This window comes from Electrophorus electricus, chromosome 11, assembly GCF_041902795.1.
Source record: "Electrophorus electricus isolate QZ-2024a chromosome 11, ASM4190279v1, whole genome shotgun sequence".
Taxonomy (NCBI): Eukaryota; Metazoa; Chordata; class Actinopteri; order Gymnotiformes; family Gymnotidae; genus Electrophorus; species Electrophorus electricus.
Window position 1 is genome coordinate 13,328,901 of NC_137507.1, and position 20,806 is coordinate 13,349,706.

General features: G+C 43.7%; 1 protein-coding gene and 2 long non-coding RNA genes across 4 annotated transcripts; 1 reads left to right on the forward strand and 2 right to left on the reverse strand.

Annotated features, from left to right (window-relative positions):
- Positions 1–94: 94 nt before the first annotated feature.
- rint1 (RAD50 interactor 1) lies at positions 95–5,223 on the reverse strand. The gene is made up of 13 exons (XM_027002193.3): positions 4,846–5,223; positions 4,406–4,647; positions 4,065–4,238; positions 3,840–3,980; positions 3,439–3,595; positions 3,145–3,255; positions 2,831–3,056; positions 2,613–2,750; positions 2,290–2,489; positions 1,804–2,021; positions 1,291–1,471; positions 971–1,089; positions 95–788 (listed from the first exon to the last, which is right to left on the reverse strand). The coding sequence occupies exons 1-13, from the start codon at positions 5,074–5,076 to the stop codon at positions 569–571; spliced, it is 2,358 nt and encodes a 785-aa protein (XP_026857994.1). The 5' UTR covers positions 5,077–5,223; the 3' UTR covers positions 95–568.
- A 6,604-nt stretch (positions 5,224–11,827) lies between these two features.
- On the reverse strand, positions 11,828–20,361 carry LOC113572564 (uncharacterized). 2 transcript variants are annotated; one of them, XR_003410124.3, is made up of 3 exons: positions 20,296–20,361; positions 13,160–13,327; positions 11,828–12,645 (listed from the first exon to the last, which is right to left on the reverse strand). It is a non-coding gene; the product is annotated as an uncharacterized LOC113572564 (long non-coding RNA). The 2 variants fall into 2 exon arrangements; XR_003410125.3 differs by lacking the exon at positions 20,296–20,361 and adding an exon at positions 19,608–19,860.
- LOC145659669 (uncharacterized) lies at positions 16,446–17,923 on the forward strand. Its single transcript, XR_014125749.1, has 3 exons — positions 16,446–16,526; positions 16,923–16,973; positions 17,584–17,923. It is a non-coding gene; the product is annotated as an uncharacterized LOC145659669 (long non-coding RNA).
- Positions 20,362–20,806: the final 445 nt, after the last annotated feature.

Below are 20,806 nucleotides of genomic sequence, written 5' to 3' on the forward strand. Positions count from 1 at the left end.
AGAAGGCAGGGTTGAGGAATACTAATTTAAAGAATATGTTAAAAAAACAAACAAACTTGTGACCTGCTTCTTGTACAAAATAAAAAGGAAAGTGTACGCTATCAGTGTGGATTTATTACACTCTTCTCAAAAGATAAAGGCTCTTTAGTTTTGTGGGCAACATCGGCCACTTAAAACTACAGTAAGGCTCTACCCAACCTGACTCTTCAGTATTTAAACAGGGTAGACATGGTTGACCTTTACAACACCATGCATACTAGAACAAACACTGGAACAGTTCAACAAAGAATTGGAACAGCTTCCATTGCCTGTTAGCTAGCTAACTACATTAGCCTCATACTTCCAGAGCAAAAGTAAAACCAAGGCAACCAAATGTGTTTGAGGTGATTGACTATATTTGGGGTAAGCGGTGTCTTTTCTGTGTACATTTTCTGTGTACCCTTCTTTCAAGTGCTGAACATGTGTCCAACTTCACTGCATCTTTCAGAATAGGCAAGTCCCAGGAACGTCATCCTTTTGTGTGGTGTTCGGGTGTAATCAGTTTCGGCCAGAGGAGCGCTCCCCTCCCTCAGCGGCTGAGCCAGGCAGAGCGGAGGTTCAGGAGGATCTGTGCGTCGCTGGGGGCCAGCCTGTAAACGGCCATCTCGTTCAGAGCTGACTCAGGAGTGGGCGGCTGAGGCCTCAGGGAGGCATCACCCTCTTCTGGCCCCTCCTGCTGCTTCAGCACATCACACAGCAGCAAGGCTGGCCCCGCCTTCAGGTTAAGGATGATGCAGGCCTCCTTTACACTGCCAGAAAAAGTGGGGAGAGGCGTTGTGAGAGGGAAAGAGCAAAGTAAGTTAGGAGCCTTTAGCAAAACTTGTTTACCCCCCATCTCCTGTTTATCATCATAATCAGTACAAAGTTAAAACAAAAAAAGACTTGTTTACCCAGATTATCTAAATAATAGAACACATTCTGAAACACTCACTGTTTGAAGAAGTTCTCAGGTCTCTTGCAGTAGTGTCCAAACAATGGGAAGAGGTTTCTGGTCATGTCGAACTGCAGCTGTGCGGCTCCTCCCTCATTGAAGTGGTTATACAGGATCACCTGAGAGTGGAAGAGAGCACATTCACTTAGAGGAGCAGTTCGCTGCTCCCTGTCAGAACTGCCCCACGCTGTTGCATGCCTGACATTTAACCTAAAAAGTCAGAGCCTGACTGAAGAACCCAGGGCTGAACATAAGCATGGTGACTGCTGTTGCTCTTTATTGCTATACAAGACAGCTGTGCGTTGCCGTAGGAGACTCACGTCCTGGTAGAGGAAGAGATCAAGCCTCTCGGCCAGCCCCTGCCAGAACATCTGGAAGAGAGGCAGACATAGCAGCTGCTGCAGCTGGAGCAGGTGGTCCCGGAGACACAGGAGGAAGGGGCACGCAGAGCTGGACAGGGACATGGTGGCCTGGTCACACTGGGATGGCAAGGAGATCCACCTGTAGCACACACCTCAATGTGACCTCTAGCAATTTAAACAACAGAGCATCACCGTTGTTGTGCCTGTTAGACTCCCTAGACATACCAGACCAGCTAAATATGTTGCGCAGGAAGTGTTTTCCTTCTTGAAGTTAGAATCAGTTCTGCTACTAACAGCGTGCCTACTTCACAGAGTAATTAATCGTATCTACCCTCAACTGAGAGTTACAAACAACAAAGATTCTGCTGTGTAAACCACAGAATGAACTATTCATAATTATGAAACCTTCCATGTTAGTATTGTATGTACCTGTTCAGTGCCTGTCCCTAGGCTGGGTCTTTAGTACAGTACCTGTCCCTGCAATAAAGCTGGGCCTTCTCCTTCACATCTCTCATAACCGCCTCCCACAAGCGGCCCAGCATGTCCCCTCTGAGTCTCTCCAGCAGGGCCAGCAGTTCCTCGAACAGAGAGCCTTCCAGAGACGCCAGTCGCCCGCTCTCTGTAGCCCCCAGTGGCCCTAGCACCTCCTCCCCTACCGACACCGCTGTCTGCTGCAGCTGCAGGAAGAACTGAGAGGGAGTGGCAGAGGAGAAGAACAGATTTACTAGTTTACCATTCTTAGACAATGTTACTCCCATCTACTGTTTCATGCCAAAATTTATTTCAAAGACATCCTTGAATGAATCTTCAAGCAAAAATCAACTTTTGTATCAGTGGTATGCTTGTATTGTATATTTGCTTCTTTCTTTTATTCACTATGAATAAAAGCATCTGAATGACAAATGAACAAATGACCATTTAAATGAATACTCTAGCTGACATTTTATTATCACTAACCACATTGTCGCTCCAGTCGCTGAGAACTGTGGATATGTAGTTGGCGGCATTCAGGACAGCACAGTAACGAGCGCCCAGCGGTTGCCGAGATTCCTCCTTCATCACCTGGGTGAGGCGGATGCGGAAGTCATCCACCAGCTCTCTCTGCAGAGCCAGGAAGCTGAGCTGGGCTTGTGGACATGGCAGGGAACGGTACCTTTCTAAAAGAGTTACAGTGTACAAGAGACAGTTCCTTTCTGCTCAGGCAGTTATTTCATCAACCAGTAGCATGGACTTGTCAATGGCAAAAAAATATTAAATATGAGAAGCCAGGAAAGTCAGACCTGTGATGACCAGCAGCAGAGTCATAAATGTCTCTGCACAGTCTGGTGCTTTCAGCTCATCCACATCAGTGATGTCTCTGTACTGACAGCTCCAGGCCCCTTCTGTTGACAGCATGGCATCTACCTTTTCCAGTGCCACTAAAAACCAACACACATACACAGGTCAGTTGTCCGAGCAGAACACCCCGCACTCTTCACCCGCGTTGCTGAAGACTCACTCTTTCTCTCAACGCTGAGCCACTTCTGGAAGACAGCCTCCTCCAGCAGTATGTGCAGGGCGCCAGGGTAAGAGCTGGGGTAGGCGTGCGTGGTGCGCAGCTCCTTCTCAAACTGCAGCACCTCATCCACCAGGTGGCAGAAGAGGGCGTCATCATAAAGCAGCCTTGGGGCATCGTGTGCCAGCTTCTCCTGGGCAAGACTCAGGAGTCCTCGGCACAGCTCCACCTAATGGGTACAGGGGGAACTGCCTGTGTCTCTGGCTCACCTAGAGAAGCGAGCCAAACGACACATTCACATATTTAAATCTTCTAACCTTTGCATCAACGTTGGCCCCTGCACGATTGAGAATGGGTTGAATCTTCTCCTCCATGAAGCTGGAGTTATGTCCCATCCACATGAGAACCTGAGTCAGATACCACTCTGGCTGCAAATGAACAAATCAACACACCCTGATGGTCTGTTCATTGATTCATTTAAACAATTTGTTTTTTTTTTATAATGAAGAGCAAACGATCAACTCCTAAACAGTAAAGACACTATTGTACAACAGGATTGGTTGCAGTGTCACACACGCACAAAAGTAATCAGCAAACGTGCATGTCTGGACCTTGCTCAGCGAGTTGGTCTGGCGGTTTCCAGTGAAGTGGTAGCGAAACCTCTTACTGAGGGGCAGCAGCATAATCTGAATAGGTATCGAGAGAGGAGGGGCCTGCAGCAGGCCAGGGAAAGGACGCACGTCCGTCATCTCCGATATAAGGTCATCGCTGGGAGAGGAGTCAAGACCAGTGTGGATGAGGAACTTTTTCTAATAATCCGTAACCCATCTCTTTACTTAAGGGCTTGAACAATGTTTTACAGTGGCTGAAGAATTAATTAAGCCTCTTCCAACGTCTACAGTTATAAGTTACTTGCCCTTTAAGTCACTATGTGAATAGCTGGGTGTGAATAGTTGACCACGGGGTGGTGGTTGGTGTAGGTCTGCATGCATGTGTGCAACACAGAGGATACGAGGTCTGCAGGGAGAGGAGCTGAGAGACCAGCAGCTTCAGCTGGCTGCTGAGCTCCTGAGCGTTAGCCGGGGGAGAAAGGGTCTGTGTCGGCGGAGACACTGCTGGCCAGTGCAGTTGGGTCAGCACCTCCTCGAAATCACTGAGATCAGGAGCAGCCAACAGTTAGAAACACAGTTCTGCCGCGCATTTTTCAATACGATATCAATGGTCATGCGGATGATACCTCGTCAACTTGTCTTTCAGGATCTTGTGCCAAAAGAGCAGCGTTTCCCGAAGGAATGCCTGTAAGTGGCTGCAGCCTGACTCCTTCAGACCCATGTCCAGGTTGGCCATACTGCCCACTGCTCCGATTGCTTCCCATACGCTGTTAGTCATCAGGAACTGCTGAATACTGGCACTGTTTTATTTTTTAAAGCATAGAGGAACATTGCAAAAGATCACTTGCCTCATAGAAGAGACTTAGAAAAAGGTACTTGGATTCCAAGTGTTATAACACACGTTTGCAGAAGAAATATAAGCGTGGGATAGAATAGCATATATCTTGACTGTTACTGGATTCCTTACCTGAGGTCCTCAATATGAGCCAAGCACTGAAGGTACTTCATGTGCCTCTCCAGTGTGTCCAGCTGTCCTAGGATTTGCCCTAGACTGTCGGCCCAACTCTGTGAGCCCTGGAGATGCTGCTGCAGCGTGTTGGAGAGGACTCTCTCCCGGTGCAACAGTGTCTCCATCGTCGCCCGAGACCCTTCCGCCGCGGACAGTGCAGCGGATACACGTAAAGGCACCGAACTGGATACAGTTAATACCTGTACGTACAGAGAGCTGCTGGGAATATACATCGCTCACAACTGTATAGGTAATAGCCCGTCTGGTCTGTAATCAACCGAATGGTGCCAACAGAAATCACGCTACACATCTGTTGTTGAATACCAACCTCAGTATATTTAACATTCGACTATGAAAAACACACTCATACTCGCCATAAATATGTCTGCCTAGTTTACCTGTTCTTCCAGTAATTTGTTCTCTGCTGTCAGTGTTTCAAGAAGCCCACTAACTTTTCTCAGAGATTTTAAGTCACCACCAATCTCTCTCTCCACCAGTTCAGCTACATGGTCCATATAACTTACGTCCTCTGCTGTACATTTGGAATCACTGTCATTAACATTTGTCGACTTAGGATTAGCAGCAGCATCACTGAATGTGTTTTTATTCGCCAAAGCGGGCGCCGCCATATTTTCGCTTTTCGTGCTCTCCACGTCATCAGACCGCTCCACGTTGTTGTTCTCACGATCGCCCTCTACTGGTGACAGATGGATAAGCGTGCATGTAGGAGCGTCGGGTAAATGCTGTTTCGCCAGAGCGTACTGAGGCTTAGTTTGGACTCAGCAGTAATTATGTTCTTTAGTTTGTCAGGTTTCTATCCTCGCATCTCAAAAACTATAAAAATATAGAAGCTAAAAATAAACCAATACGGAGAATTTGCCACAAACCATTTTTCTCCTGAAAAGATTTGTTGTTGTAAATTAAAAATGCATGCTGGCCATCTTAACATTTTATTTAATTGAACCGCAAATCAATTTGTCAGAATAAAAACCTGTATTTTTTATTCGGTTAACTTATTATTTAAATTTCAGTTAGCTAAAATATTTCTATTTTTTTTCCCAGTGTTAACTTACTTCTACTCAAGTTTACTTTTAATGTGACCTATGCTTCCTAAAACTGGCATTTACTGATTAGAATATAACATGCTGCTAATTTAAGGTGCATGTTTGGTAGGGTAAAAAGTAATAAAAATGAAATATATGCCACAGGGTTATAAGTACTGAATATTGTAAGGTGGACTCACATGTAAACAACAGAGATGTTTTTCACTTCAGTTGTGCACAACCTTAGCCCACTTTTTCCCCCCTGAACACCTAGCGCATTCCCGCTATCCTTCATAAAACTAGGCTATTTAACATGTTGGAGGTTGTCTGAGGTGCACATTGCAGGGTTTCGCTTGCTTTGGATGGAAGCGAGAGCATAAGTACTGGAGGATGTTTGGCTTGCAGTGTGGTTGCCAACGTAAACCTACCCTGGAGCAACAGCGGCAACGGCATCCATGAGCTGTCACATCATGCTGCTGCTTCTCCCCCTGGGTCCAAACCTGACATGGTACAACTCTGGTACTTGGCACTGTGTGACATGAACTCATGCACTCTTGGTTCTTGTTACACTAGTAGTACACCAACACATGCTTGTTATATTGTGCATCTTATGAACAGGTTGCTACTTGGGTCCCAGAATATATTGTGGATTGTTTGATTTGACACCACTGATTTCTGAAGTGTGTTCTTTCAAGAGATGTAACGTGTATGTATCAAGCATTCTGAGCCATAAGTTTGTCATGTTTGCACTTTAGAATATCACTGAAATTCCTACTGCGTGCTGAGTCACATTTTTTGCTTCAGTTTACTGATATCTAATACCTGCCAATTTTTGATGTTCTTGATGAGTTATGTGTGAGAGTCTTGAGAAATCACAGGCATTAACATAGTGAAATAGGTCACGCAGCTCTATTCATCATGACGCTTAAAGAGTCCATGTATGTATAAAAGGGCCTATCACTGTTTTGTCAGCCTTGTGCTCATTTAATTTATACCCGATGTTTTATTTTTGATAGTTCATTATTCTGCTCCTTCACCATATTGCTAGATTGTTTCGATTACTAGTTTGGATTGCTGTCTGTATGCCACCACTGGAGTGTTCAGTGCACTGTGTCATTTTTGTACGTCACACCAGGTGTGGGGTGGTCACTGCTTTGTAGTTGGGGGCTGTCTGTTTTGTGGCTAGACAGGGAGTTTAGGAAAGTATGTCTTTTGGTTTTCCTTCTGTTTTCACTAGGCCATTTAGTCACCCCTGCGTCAGACAGTGTTGGTTTTTCTTTTTCTTTAGTGGTTTCAGTTTTCAGTGTTGGCAATTCTGAAGTCTGTCTGTTGTGTTTGTGCACATTACATATCAATTTCTCAAAGCAACAGTTCATTTAATCATATCGGGATCTGTTCATGTATTATTATTATAATTTTTATTTTTTATTTTTTCGCATATCTGCTATTCACCCCATCACAGTAATCACACCACTGTTATTACCCTGGTTCATCACTTCCACCTTACTGTTACAGACCCAACCTAGACTAGGTCGTAACAAATCATACTAAAAGCAGCATTATCAGAACTATATTTGGCCCCAAATATGTACCACTAGCTGATAGCCACTACGCCCTAGACATGCTTATGCAGCTGAGCTTCACACAGCGAGTTCTCTCCAGAGCCAGCCTGCTGCCTTGGGGACACTTGCGACATCCCCCTCTCCTGCTTGTCTGCACCATAAAGCTGTCCAGACAATGAGTAATGGCTCTACAGCCACGACAGAGCATTGGCCTTGATGTGCCGCTGATCTCCTCCCGGTGAGCAAGAGAGGCCAGGGAAGTGGTCGCTCTTTGCTGAGAGCTCTTCACAACCACCAGCTCCCATCAGCAGTCAGGAGAACATGTGCGTGGGTGTAAAGCTGGCTCTTCAGCTGACTGTGCAAGACACCTCAGGAAAAACAAATTCTCTGTCATCAAATCATAACAGGCGTCTCGCTTGGAGCGTGGGTGGCCTCACGTCCTCAAGAACTTACCTGCCAGCAGTGCAGTCTCATGTCTGTCAACACAGTAGCCCAGATTCAGAAAAAAAACTGATTGGGTATCAAAGGTCCCTTTAAATGATAACCCTTCTGAAAATTAACTATCAGGGCTATGGAGCTGTAACACCAACCATGGCTGGATTTGTCTTAGACTTCATATTTGTCATGTCTTCAAGCACAACTTCACGTTCTTGCCTCTCTTTTCACATGAAGAATTTGAATGTCTGACTTATGGTTCAACTGCCACCTAAATCTTTATGTCACTGAAAAATAAAGAGAGGAATAGTTTCATCATCAGTAGGGACCTGTCCTGACGATGAGCTCTTTTTAATGGGTCTCCCTAGGTGCACATTACAATCAGGCAGTAGAGGGTGGAGAAGGTCTGCAAGGTCGACACTGCTAAAAAGCATCTGGGAGCTTATTCCTCAGACATACTCCTCCCAGCTGTTTGCATGCGTATGAGAGAATGCATCCATTAGTTTGTGTGTGTGTGTGTGTGTGTGTGTGTGTGTGTGTGCGTGCATATGTGTGCATGTATAGTATCCATGTGTGTGAATGTGCGTATATGAATGTATCATTTTCTTTTTAATAATAATGACTTTGTCAAGGATGGTTAACCAGACATTTAACAGCTTTCTTTCTTTCTAGAGAGAGTATGTGTATGTGTGTGTGTGTGTGTGTGTGTGTGTGTGGACACACACACACACACACACACACACACACACACACAGTTACATTATGGAAAGTATCAGGTTGTGTGTGTGTGTGAATTGGTAATGAATAAGTATTTGTCTATGGGCTTCTGTCTCTGGAGTGCCTCAGAATGCCAGGAAAAGTATTAAAACTTGTGTGCGAAGGCTAATGTTCAGAAACACATCTCATAGTGTAGCCTTTTGATCCAACACTGCTTTTAGTTTCCAGTTCAGTTAATTAACCAGGTCCAGTCCAACGAGCGCTCTTGTAAAGAAAAGCAGACACATTCAGCCATTGCAACTGTCACTAAAACCAACAATAAAATCCACTTTCTCTGATCTTTAACTGAAAGGTGCTCAACATCATTTTCTCCAGTGAAGTGTCACTTATGTTAATTAAAGCTTTAATCAGTAGGATGACAAAGTTTTTATTGCTGTGGGTCATAAAGGTTGTGGAGGCTCCGGTGCCCTTCCCATTGTGACCCTGAGCGGCTCCGGCTAATAAAAAACAAGCTGGACTCCTCATGCTCCTAGTGGGCTTTGTTCCTCACTATGTCCCAACTGGAGGCATGTAAAACGCAGATCTAGAGTTTCAGCCTCACTTGTGTTTACAGAAATCAGTTAGGCCTGTGATGGTGGGTGGAGAAGCTTCTTTTGTGTGTGTGTGTGTGTGTGTGTGTGTGTGTGTGTGTGTGTGTGTGTGTGTGTGTGTGTGTGTGTGTGTGTTTATGCCTGCGTGTGGGGGTGGGTCTGTGTTCTCATGCAAGTGCCTGGCAGTTGTTTTTTTTCCCTCATTCTGCAGGTGCAGCATGCAGCTGCAGCTCTGTCTCGCACGCCAGAAGTGTGAGTCAACCCCCCTTTACAGAGCATATGGACAACATGACAGAAAGAGAAGAGAGCTGTGTTTTATCTGGATCCTTACCACCCTGCCGTTAAGATGGGATTTTGAATGTTCTGGAGAAAAGGAGCTTGTGTGTGTGTGTGTGTGTGCACATGTGTGTGTGCATGAGGGAAGAGACCACAGCATAGAATCATTCTCAAACTGTTGACTTCCTGACACTTGCACGATTGTTGTTCCAGTCCTGGCTCATCTCAGCCTGTCAGTGCTGTCATACTGTCCATGTGTACCCAGGACCACAGAGAAACGAAGAGACGAAAAGGAGAAAAGAACAGAGAGCAGACAACTTGAAGAGGGCCACACAAGTGGAGTGGAGGCTAACGGGTGGATCAGGCCTGTCGTGAGTCGTGGCCGATCACTGTGCAGAGCCATTTTTTCTGATAACTAGCAACGATCCCACTGAAACACTCAGTTGTGCTGTTAGAAAGGCTAAAGCCTCCCCTTTGCCTCTACTCATACCCCCGCACCCTCCAACAACTGAAAGAGCACAGGCACAGGGGGGAGATGGGTGTTGTCTGAAGGTATCAAAACAGAGCGGTTTCTCAAACCTTGGGAGGATACTGCAAGTGGTTGTTTGAGAGTGTGTCCACTCTCAAATGCACCTTGCACGACTGACTTAACTAATGTAGACTACATGGTGAAATTCTGAACACTCATATCCTGCATCAGTCACTACAGCTTTTGTGTGTATATAGTCAAACAGACATGAGCAAGAAAAGCCTGTGAAAGCAGTCTCAACCTCCCTGATTGCTTTACAATGGCTTGAGTGTTATGAAGTGTGCAGCGAGTGACATATAGTTGCTCATATATGAGGGAAATTATGATAGATTTGTTTTCTCCATCAGTATGATTCAGGACCCCAGCAGCTGAGATGGTGCTTTGGTGTGCTTTTTTTTTTTTTCTCAGAAGCTATTTCTGGACCATTTTGACTAAGTGATTCACATGCTGGCACAGAGGGGTAGACTGAACTAAGATACATCCCAGTAACAGATTAGTTTCAGCAGAATACTGTTCTTTTTGGCTGCTCTGTTAACTTTAGACTTAAGATATCAAATAATGCACTGGGGTGTGCATATGGCAGCAGATTGCTTCACTTCAGCTGTATCTGGTGTTGCCTGCATGTGGGGTGATTATAGATGTGGAGTATTTAAAGCATTTACACGTGCGCAGTTTTCTTGCACAGCACCAGTTAAGACAGGTGTAAGAAAGTGAGTTTAGAAGAAACAGCACGCATCTAACTGCGGTATGATGCAATATGCTTAAGAAAGGCCTATTAGTCAGTCATTACCTCTATTTATTTGTCAGCCTCCGGATTAAGAATCCTTATCGTTTAGCGAGCGTGTTTGTTTTTCCTCGTGGCCGCTGAACAAGGGTGTTGACCCCCCCGTATTGTCACGGGAGCGATGACAGGTCCCGAGCCACCGAGTTCCCCGAGGCGTCAAGGCGCGCCCCATGTCTCGTGACGTTCATCCTACTGATACCATCGCGCGCCACATGCCAGCGTAAGATCTGCTTATTTTGAGTCGGCTGTTGTGTCTGCTGGCATTCCCTATTCACGGGCCAACAAGAAGTGTTTTTAGAAACGGTGCTATAACAGTAATTACTCAGCGGCGTGTGTTTATGCGGACAGACGTCGCTGAGGTAACTGGCGCGGTAACAGAAAGCGTTTCCTCCAAAGCTAAGGACAGCTGGCGTTTGGAGCAGTTTGTGCTGTCTGAATATTGCTTGTATGGAAACGTGTCTGGTAACTCAACGCATAAATGGCGATTTGCTCATCTATTCATTTTATGTCGAGTCACATATGTAGTTACTGTATTTCTCCAAACAGTGTCAGTGGAAACATTGGAATTGAGAGAGGCTATAAAATAAAAATCTTTAAGATCCTCCAGATTAGTTAAAAGAACATGGTAGGCATTCCACTAAAAACTACCGTTGTGTTCGCACTGGTTTATAACAAAGGAGATGATTGCGTACCCTCGACACTTAAAGGCTTATTTATATCAGCATGCCATAGCAACAACGTTTTTGTTGGTTTTTTTATCACTTGAGTGAGGGAAATTACAGGTTTGGTTATGGGGAAAAAATTATACCAGTAATGAAAGCAATAGATGATCTGGAAATAATCTGTAGTGTGTGCACATTTTCTAACATGGCTTCAAGGGGTCGAACTAACCCTACATGTTTTGACGCTCGAGAGGATTCACGCGAATGGTTGTTGAATCTCTGGGGAGCAAAAGCAAAACCTTACTTTGCTCCAATCTTCTCAAGGTCAGTGGTTTCAGGTTTGCACACCACTCTCTCCAGCACTGTATCCAGCAAGGCCTTCTCCCAAAATAACTAGATCGTTGATTAAAACCACGATATTTGGTGCTCCTTGAGGTTTAACCAACATAAAATAACATTTAAAAAGTTTTGCGCTACAAAAAAAAATGCATCTGGTTATACTCCCCCAGGGGTGTGTGTCATGTAGACAAATGCTCCGTGGATTGAAAATTCATCAACCTGCATTTAAAGAAAGAAAACGGTGCAGGTCCAATATGTTTTTACTTATGGGGTCTGACAGGTTTGTGGCGAGGAGAAAGGGTGAAGACCAAAAAAGTTGGCAGGGTCAAACCACGAGCGCGTGGCAAAAAGATTCAAGTGCAGGCAGTGGAGGGGGATGGGATTTGGATTCAAGCCACTATCGATTTAACCCCTTCCTACCGCTGGTGTTTGTGAATGGGGGAAGCCATACATACTGTAGTGTTAGCGACTTTTAAGTTTACATTTGGCATTGAATGCCGGATTAACTGAAACTTGATTTAATATAAATGAAAAAAACAGAAAGCACAACACATAACCCTGTTTATTAATGAAAGTTATGCAACACTCAGTTGGTCTAACTGGTTACACCACCTTTTGCAGCAATAACTGCAGGGTCACTGGGTGTTGCATAATATCATCTGTAGCAGATAACAGGTGGTTACACTGCCATTAGCATTGACTGCAGTGTTCCAGTACCTCCAGTAGTGTAATCATTAACTTGGTCTCTTCCAAACAGCTCAGGTGCAACTGTTCCACAACAGCATATCCTTGTCATTGGTTGTGTAATTCCTGTGGTATTCCGGTGTCGACTTGTGTTTTGGGCTATTGTCTAGCAAGACCACCAAGTTGTGCTTTGTCATCATCTTACAGAGAGGCAATTCTACATTCTCCAATGAAGCTTTGATAATGAGCAGAATTCTTGCGTTATTCAATGTTGCTGAGTTGTCAAGGACTTGGTAATAATCAAAACACGTGATGTTAGATCATAGATATGATAACTTTCATCTTGTATGTTGTTATTGCTTTTTGCCAGATATGACTGTAAAGGAAAAAAAAAACAAAACCTCACCTCTTCATAAAATGTCATTTAACATGCTAATTTGGCAACCTTGAAATGTGCATTCATTCAATCCCATTTCAGTGTGATGCATGCTCCACAGCCTGAGGTGGGATGATGCACCTTGCAGAACACTGCCAGGCTGGCGTGGACCTGGTGCTTCATGCAGGAGTTTACATCTTGCTGTTGGAGACATTTTGGTTACACTATCAGTTCCAGGAAGGATGGTGCTATACTTTCCTTATTTCATCAGAATGGTCCTGGCTATGGGTTTGTGCTCACTCATTTCCTCACTTAGGTCTATACATTTTGCAGCGTGCCACATGATTGCTCTGATCAGGCATGAATTCCATAACATATGTCTTAGAGTCTTTAGAAGGCTTCGGTTCATAAAATGACATCATGTGATTTACAAACTTACAGATGTACTGGTTAATGCAACATTTCAACTTACTTTCACACACGGCAGACGTTTTTCTTTAACTAAACAAGAAATGATCCCATAGACTTATTGTCAAGTCTATGCTAGCTAATCTGTCTACGAACCATTTTTTTGCAGTTGATAAATTATCAATTTTGACACAATGGTGCAATATTTCATGCACCATTTAATATCTTTGCATCACTGCTTGAAAAGAATTCTGTTATTTATCTGTGTCTGGATTTCTCTGTATGAAATTACATTTGGACAGCCTACCTGCAGCCCTCATATTTTGCGCTGTGTTGCACGAACATCATAGTGATATTGTTGTACTTGCATCGCAGATGAAGAATTTTTAATCGCTTCAACGATCACAGATGCTCTTTGTCTCTCAGACTTTCCTCACTGATGCTGACAGCAGAATCTGGACTTGATCGGTCAGGCCTGTAGAGGTAGAGGAGAGGTGGGAGGTCAGCAAACAGGCCTCGTCTTTAACAAGACCAGTGATGGCTGGGTGTTTCCTCTGGACTGGTATGCAGTGTTGAGCTGAGTGACAAACACGGACTGGACCGGCTATGTGGAACCGGTCTGGGGTGGGAGGTGATGTTATACAGACAAACCGCTGCCTCTTTCTACCATGTCCCACATGACCATGAGAGACAAACTCTCTCCTGCTTTAAATCACACCACAAGAGTGAATGCGTATAAACACGTGTGTCCATCACGTTTTTCCCCTGTGCAAGATGCAGTGTTTAATTAGAAAACTAACCTCCCCGGACAAAGCTGGGCCAGCTCTGCTTTTGGCTGGGTGGGTGGGCCATATTGTCTTGTGGTGACTGGGGACCATTCTTCAGCTGTTGCTGAACATCTTAAAGTCCTTTTTCATAAAGTCAGGAGGTCCAGAGGCAAAAAATCTAAGCTGACAGCAATAGGCTACCACTGTGGAACCTCATTTCTGTAGGTTATTTTATGGCTATTAATTCAAAGAAGAAAAAAAAATTGCTTATAGAGCCCAATATCCATCATTTAGCAGTAAGTATCATCATTCCATGTAGAGATGTGCCCTTGAGTTTACCTGTTGAACTTGGAATAGTGACAGGTTTCTATAAATTGCAAACTATCTGCTGAAAGATTTATGACTCCCTTGGTGTAATTAAAGTACCTGGAAAGGAAATTCTATCTGTTACTGGATTTGAGCATCTCTAGATAAAACTAAATAAACTGGTTCACCTAACATTGTCAAAGAAGATCATGAATGACAGATATCTGCTGTGTTTCACATCTTATGAACATTTTTTAAAGTATACATTAGTGTTTTAAAGCTCTGCTACTGCTGTACAATTTCTAAGACATTTTAGGACTGTGATTAATGCTTTCAGGCAGGACAGTTTACTTTTATTCCATTTATAAATCAAGACTTAACAGTAATAACGTTCTTCTTCCCATGCATCTTGCTGTGTCTGTGTAGAACCCATTTCCAAAAAAGCATTCCTTAAAATCCAAATTCTGAGGGGTGTGTGTTTAACACGATGAAGCAACATTTGTTCAGTGAACTTCAACTTTTTGCTGTTTCTGGAGCTGCATACTGTACTCTACATACGTACAGGCGAGCGACAGGCCCTGCTCAACCAGGAGGAATGATCATGTCACTACTCCAGCTAATTCAGAAACAGCCACAGTGCTCAACACACTCTGGCTAGGCCCTGGGGGGCCCCTTCTTTGCTTGAGTTGTGGAGTAGCTGGCCAGCGGCTCCATCTCCCTCGCCCAGCCCCAGCTGAGCCAGAGTGCTTGTGATATAATGCAGAGCATCAGATTTTGTTTATATAACTAATAATAATAATATAAGCCATATAACTTACTCTGGTATTCCTCTGCTGGGAGAGCACATAAAGTACAGTGCTGTCACAAAAATAATTAGGTCACAGGCGGTAAATGCCTTTTTGAAATTGACATAATATCTTGCATCATTGTCATTATTATACAGTGTACATACTATATTATTCACACTGATATGGTAAGAATTAAAAGATTACTATTGATAAAAGAAGGACTAATTCAAGTTATTTGCAGTGGCAAGAGAACGTGCACCTGCATCATGTGTTTTTCAAGAGGATTCCTGCCGGGTGAGACATTGAACTGTTGGAACATTTTGTGGTTTCGGGAAGCCGTGTTGCAGTGTAGGGTGGGAGCAATTTTTAAAGTCACCTCTTTCATTGAGAAAAATGTCTGACTGGCAGCCAGGTCGAGCCACTTGTACAAACACACACTCACACACTCAGTCAGAGCCTCCAGCTGTGGCAGGCCATCCGTGCTGGGTGCAGATTCCAGTGAAGAAGCCCAGTTACATTAGGAGCTTCTTTTGACACCGTTATTTATGTACGTGGGGTTTGTAGTCTGTTTATTTAGTCTACAGTCTAAAGAACCATCTTAAACAAGAGTGGTATGATTACCTAGTTACTGCATTTGTGTTTATGTTGAAACAGGAGACATGGGAAATAGGAGGTGTGTGTTGGTGCATTTTCAAATAAGCTATGGTTTGTATTTGTGTGTGTGCGTGGGGGGGGGGGGGGGAGCATGAGAGAGAGTAATTAAGAGTGTATGTCTTTAGGTTGTCCTTAGCAGCACCTGCAACTGCCATTAGATCCAGCTGTGAGGTCAGAGGCTAATAAGACATAACGGGTACGTTCTCCACCCCAGCACATTATCCATTTGTCTTCACAGACTGAACCCAATAGAGCATAACAGGCTCCTAGAAAAGGCCTCTAAAATCATGATATTCATTTAAACCTAAACTTATGTAAGAGAGCCAATAAAAGTTCCTTAATTTTGATTGCTTTTGAGAATGTTTTGCAGACATTTCTGTAAGTGTGTGAGTTGCTTCACTGCCCATACAAGTATTTTCTTTTACTTTTGTCACTAGCTGCCACTAGGGTGCGCTTTTGTTGCACGCACAACAGTCGTAACATAATTCCTCGATTCATAAATAGTATGTCATTTTCAAAGCATGCTTTTTCAAACGTTCCTTTGACTATGTGCTTTAATTTAATCATTCAGCTTCTTTTTAATTGCCTAGAGTAATTGAAACCCAAAGCTATGAACAGGATCTCCCGTTTAACTTGATATAAAGTTATTGGGAGGGACCATGTGTGTAACATAACTTTTATAGACTATGCAGAACATACTTGGTATGTGCAAAGTGTGTGCATGTTTGGATGTAAGTGTACTTTGTTTTGTTATAAGTTTTTGTTAGATGCAATTGCAACAATAAAAAAACACGAATATTCAAAGTCTTTCGATGGACATTTTTCAGATCATTATGACAAAAAACGTTTTGCACAAAAAAGACCAGAAGCTTTGAGGTGTATACAAGTGTGTATGTATGTGAGAGGGAGCAAGAAAGTGAAGTGTGTGTGTGTGTGTGTGTGTGTGTGTGTGTGTATGTGAACATCTGCTGTGTAGATAAATCAGGGTTTTGGGGCGGCTTCTGCCGTTGGGAGGGATTCATCACAGAGTACTGCACTCGTGGTTGTAACACTGTGATTGAGCTCTGAGCTCTTGGCCGGTTTTGGCCCTCTGCACGTGTTCTGCAGCCTGTGCAGTACAGTCACAGGCAGGCCCAAGAGACGCCTCTTCTGCTGCAAGGTAGGGAGCTGCTAACTGGAGTGATTCCCCCTCCTTACGGGAAGGTGTGCGTGTGCGCGCTAGACATCTGTGAATGCTGCCAAGTCCTACCCTTGTGACCTGCAGACTGCTGTCAAAATACACAGCCATGGTAAAACATGTCTGCATTTGAACCTTTTCTTTACTTGATGTGTACTTTAGGATTTTTATTGTCTAGTTTCTCATAAGCTTTGATTTTTAATTTTCTTAAAAATGTCAACATTTTAATATAAATTGATGGGTCCATTTAAAGCTTAAATTGCTTCTGGACTGATGGATAGATAGAGGGATGGACAGTCTAATATGTATGAAATATGGTTCAATATTGTCCTTGGATGCTTAAGACATTTAACATTTAAATAAAGTTTGTCATGGCAGACATAATTACATCCAAGCTGCACGGTATCATGTATTCACAACAAATTGGAGGTGGGTAAGCATGTAGGGCTTTTGGTTTATGGGTAAGTGGGTAAGCATGTAGGGCTTTTGGTTTGTGGGTAGGTGGGTAAGCATGTAGGGCTTTTGGTTTATGGGTAAGTGGGTAAGCATGTAGGGCTTTTGGTTTATGGGTAAGTGGGTAAGCATGTAGGGCTTTTGGTTTGTGGGTAGGTGGGTAAGCATGTAGGGCTTTTGGTTTATGGGTAAGTGGGTAAGCATGTAGGGCTTTTAGTTTGTGGGTAGGTGGGTAAGCATGTAGGGCTTTTGGTTTATGGGTAAGTGGGTAAGCATGTAGGGCTTTTGGTTTGTGGGTAAGTGGGTAAGCATGTAGGGCTTTTGGTTTGTGGGTAGGTGGGTAAGCATGTAGGGCTTTTGGTTTGTGGGTAAGTGGGTAAGCATGTAGGGCTTTTGGTTTGTGGGTAAGTGGGTAAGCATGTAGGGCTTTTGGTTTGTGGGTAGGTGGGTAAGCATGTAGGGCTTTTGGTTTATGGGTAAGTGGGTAAGCATGTAGGGCTTTTGGTTTATGGGTAAGTGGGTAAGCATGTAGGGCTTTTAGTTTGTGGGTAGGTGGGCTGACTGGTGTGCTTGCTTTGCCCCCCAGCCTTCACTCCTGACATTGACACTGCCTCCTTCAGCCTGCTCAGGCTGGCTGCTGATCTGTGGCACATGGGCAGAGGCGCTGGGCGTCTGTCAGCTCCCATTACACTGACCTAATAAACAGAGCCTTTAGCCTACAGGTGTTTTACAGCAGGCACTCGTCATTCAGCACTCATGTACCACAAAGACACAGCCTCACCAGGGAAGGACTTGGACCCTTCTGACTCGAACTGGGACTGGTTCAAAAAGTGCTGATTGATTCCTTATTATAACTTTATTTGATCAATTTCTTAATAAAGTTTCCACATCAACTCTTATTTACTTTGTATTTATGGCTTGGTATAGCTTTTGGTATGGTTAACTGTGGTATGGCTGTTCCTATGCTATACCATACCATCTTGCACCTGTTGATACTTTTGAAACAACACAGGGGGGGAGGGGGGGGGGGCTTGTCATGGAAATTTGATTCCCAAAAGGCACTCATCAAACTTTGGAACTGCAGAGTACTGTGATGCCTTAAAATCTCAGCGATGTAAACATGTGTTTTAAATGGTGTTTATTTTTTTCACTGTAATGAACCCTTGGAAAAATACTTTAACAAGAGCAAAGCTGACAGATCTATGGCTTAGAGCAGAAACGTTACTCCATCAGACCTTGTATTTTTGTGACATGCATAGAATACAGACAGCTCAACAAACAAAATGAGACGTCCCAACTACTATGTTTGAAATGTTCTGCTGAGAGGACCTCACCATCTGATGTGATTTATGTTTTTTTTTTAATGTTCAGTTTAATGCCTGTGTAGGTGTACTAATCATAACTGTGAGTGTAGGTGAGCTATGTTCTACATGCTATTAAAAATTACATTGAAAAAAAAAAGTGCAAAAAGTATCAATTTGGTAAAGTTTAAGCAACCAGTATTGGTATTAAAAATATAAAAACATGCACAGGGTGTTTTGCTTTATTTGTAATCACAACAGAATTAGACTCATGTAAAATAACTGCATAAAACAGATGCAATATTTTGTACACAATCATTAGTGGACACTCACAGGGTGATGGAGTAACGCAGACGTAAAGCTTCATTACGCAAGAACATCTCCCCCCATTAAAACGTCCTCACTGAAGCGCCTTCTCAGATTCCAAACCTTTTAATCCATCTAATTGTTCACATTTCTTCACACTGCACAGTTCTCCGTCTGCTTGGAACTAATTCTGTCTGGTTTCCCCATTGAACTGGCCCGCTGTACTGAATCCCCATTCAGTCCGAGGAGCAGGCATACAAAGGGCCTGTCCTCTCCCCTACTCCCCCAACACAGAGCCACTCTGCGCAAGCAACCACATCTCAAAGGCCTCCCTAAAACATCCCTCCCCTGTTATGACATTTACACTAATGAGAGGAGATAATGCGGTGAGTTACCAGGGCCCCTTTTTCACAGCCCTCTTGTAGTTTGTTAAACAAGATGAGAAAAGGAAAAAGATGTGCCAAAGTAAGCATGAAATGAATTAAAGATGGTTAGTGTTCTCAATGGAGGGAAAACACATTGCAGAGGAAATTAAGAGTGCGCTGATTTTTTTTATATACATTTGCATTTCAAAAAACTCAAATTGAAAATTTAGACCAAGTAGGCAGTGTTGCATCAAAGTGCTGGCTAGCTAACGTTTTTTACCCAAGACCAGGTGTTTATATTAGTATATTTTGGGGCCATTCTTTAGCTATGCCTCACAGGAATGCGAATGTATATGTGAAATAAATGGGGAAGGAGTTCTAGTGTAAGTGGGGTTTTATACCCCTGACTTTAAAATGAGCTGTTTCCTGAAAACTAATGTGCTGGAAAGAGGTCCGAGGAGTCCTCCATTCATTTTCTATTAACGTTACACACAACATTTCACTCCACTAATGCAGACACTGGAATGAGTGTTTTAAAATAATGGCTGAATTCTATTTCCTCAGCAGCAGAGCACCTCGGGTCATTTTGCGGAACACTGGTGGACTTTAAACAGGAAAGTATAAGGGCCTCGACTCACGCCACTTTGATCTTCAAAAGCTTCGAGCTGACGCGGCTTCAAATTAGCGCCAAACCTGACTCGGCCTCCGCAAATCCTCCCTGTGCCAAAAATACTTCCCTCCGTTTCTGGCACGCCTTATAACCGATGTGCAATGCATGGCATTCTGACATCTGTCTCCTGCAGCCAGCATCGTTAGCAGAGGTTTGGTGTGTCGCTACATGCGCATCTCTCACTGCGACTGGCCATAACAGGAAGCCAACTCCGTGAACTGGGTCAAATCGCAGTTCCTGTTCCTCCCTCATCCCTGCGCCGCACGTGTTGGATTGTGTTTACTACGCGGGAAACCATTAACTGCTCAAGTTCAACGCCAGTGTGTTCAAGAATTAAATTATATTCGCGGTGTTTTTATACAAGAATACCGTAGTTTCCCTGCTCTCCCTCATAAACCTGTGCGTCTTTACACTTGTACACCAATGAAACACAACGTTCTGGACAGAGGTCCTTCATCGGTAAGCTTATTTTTAAAGTCCACTGCAATTACTCCCTGGGAATATATGTATGAATATATGTATGTAATATATGTACATATATATAAACAATTTCTTTTACAATTAACAATTTCTTAACAATTAAATTGTTCTGTTTGCATAAACAAGCAACCACCCTTCCCAAATGTATGTGCACCTAAAGAAGCACACAGACCTACCTGCCAACACACCCATGACTCCTTGCAGATGGAAATGGACAAACAGAGTCGTGCAGAGAAGGCGAGGCTGCAAGGTTTTTATAAGAGGAGGGGTGTTTCCTGACTTATTGTACTTGTTTGGGGAAGTGTGGTTGGTGCTTTATGGTGACCTAGATGTAGTGAGCATGAAGCTTCGTCAGTGCCTCTCTGCAGCTGAGCTTCGCAGGTGTTGGAAGTCAGCGGGGCCTATCTTGGCCCTTTTCCAGCCTTATACACTGACAAAGACCCTGCCAAGTGTACAGGCAGGTCTCCGCAGAGGGAGATATGGTTTTAGAATTACACTCCCTTATGCATCACAAACAGCACACTTTTCTGTGGTGAAGCTTCTGCGGTCAAATAACATTTTCAGTTCCACTACTACTTGTGCTGATTCACCAGATTGACAGTTTTGTTTGCAGTTCAGGTACTCCATCACAACTCTCACTCACAGTGCACATTGCTTCTCCAAAAACTTACTCTTCCCTGTTGAGAC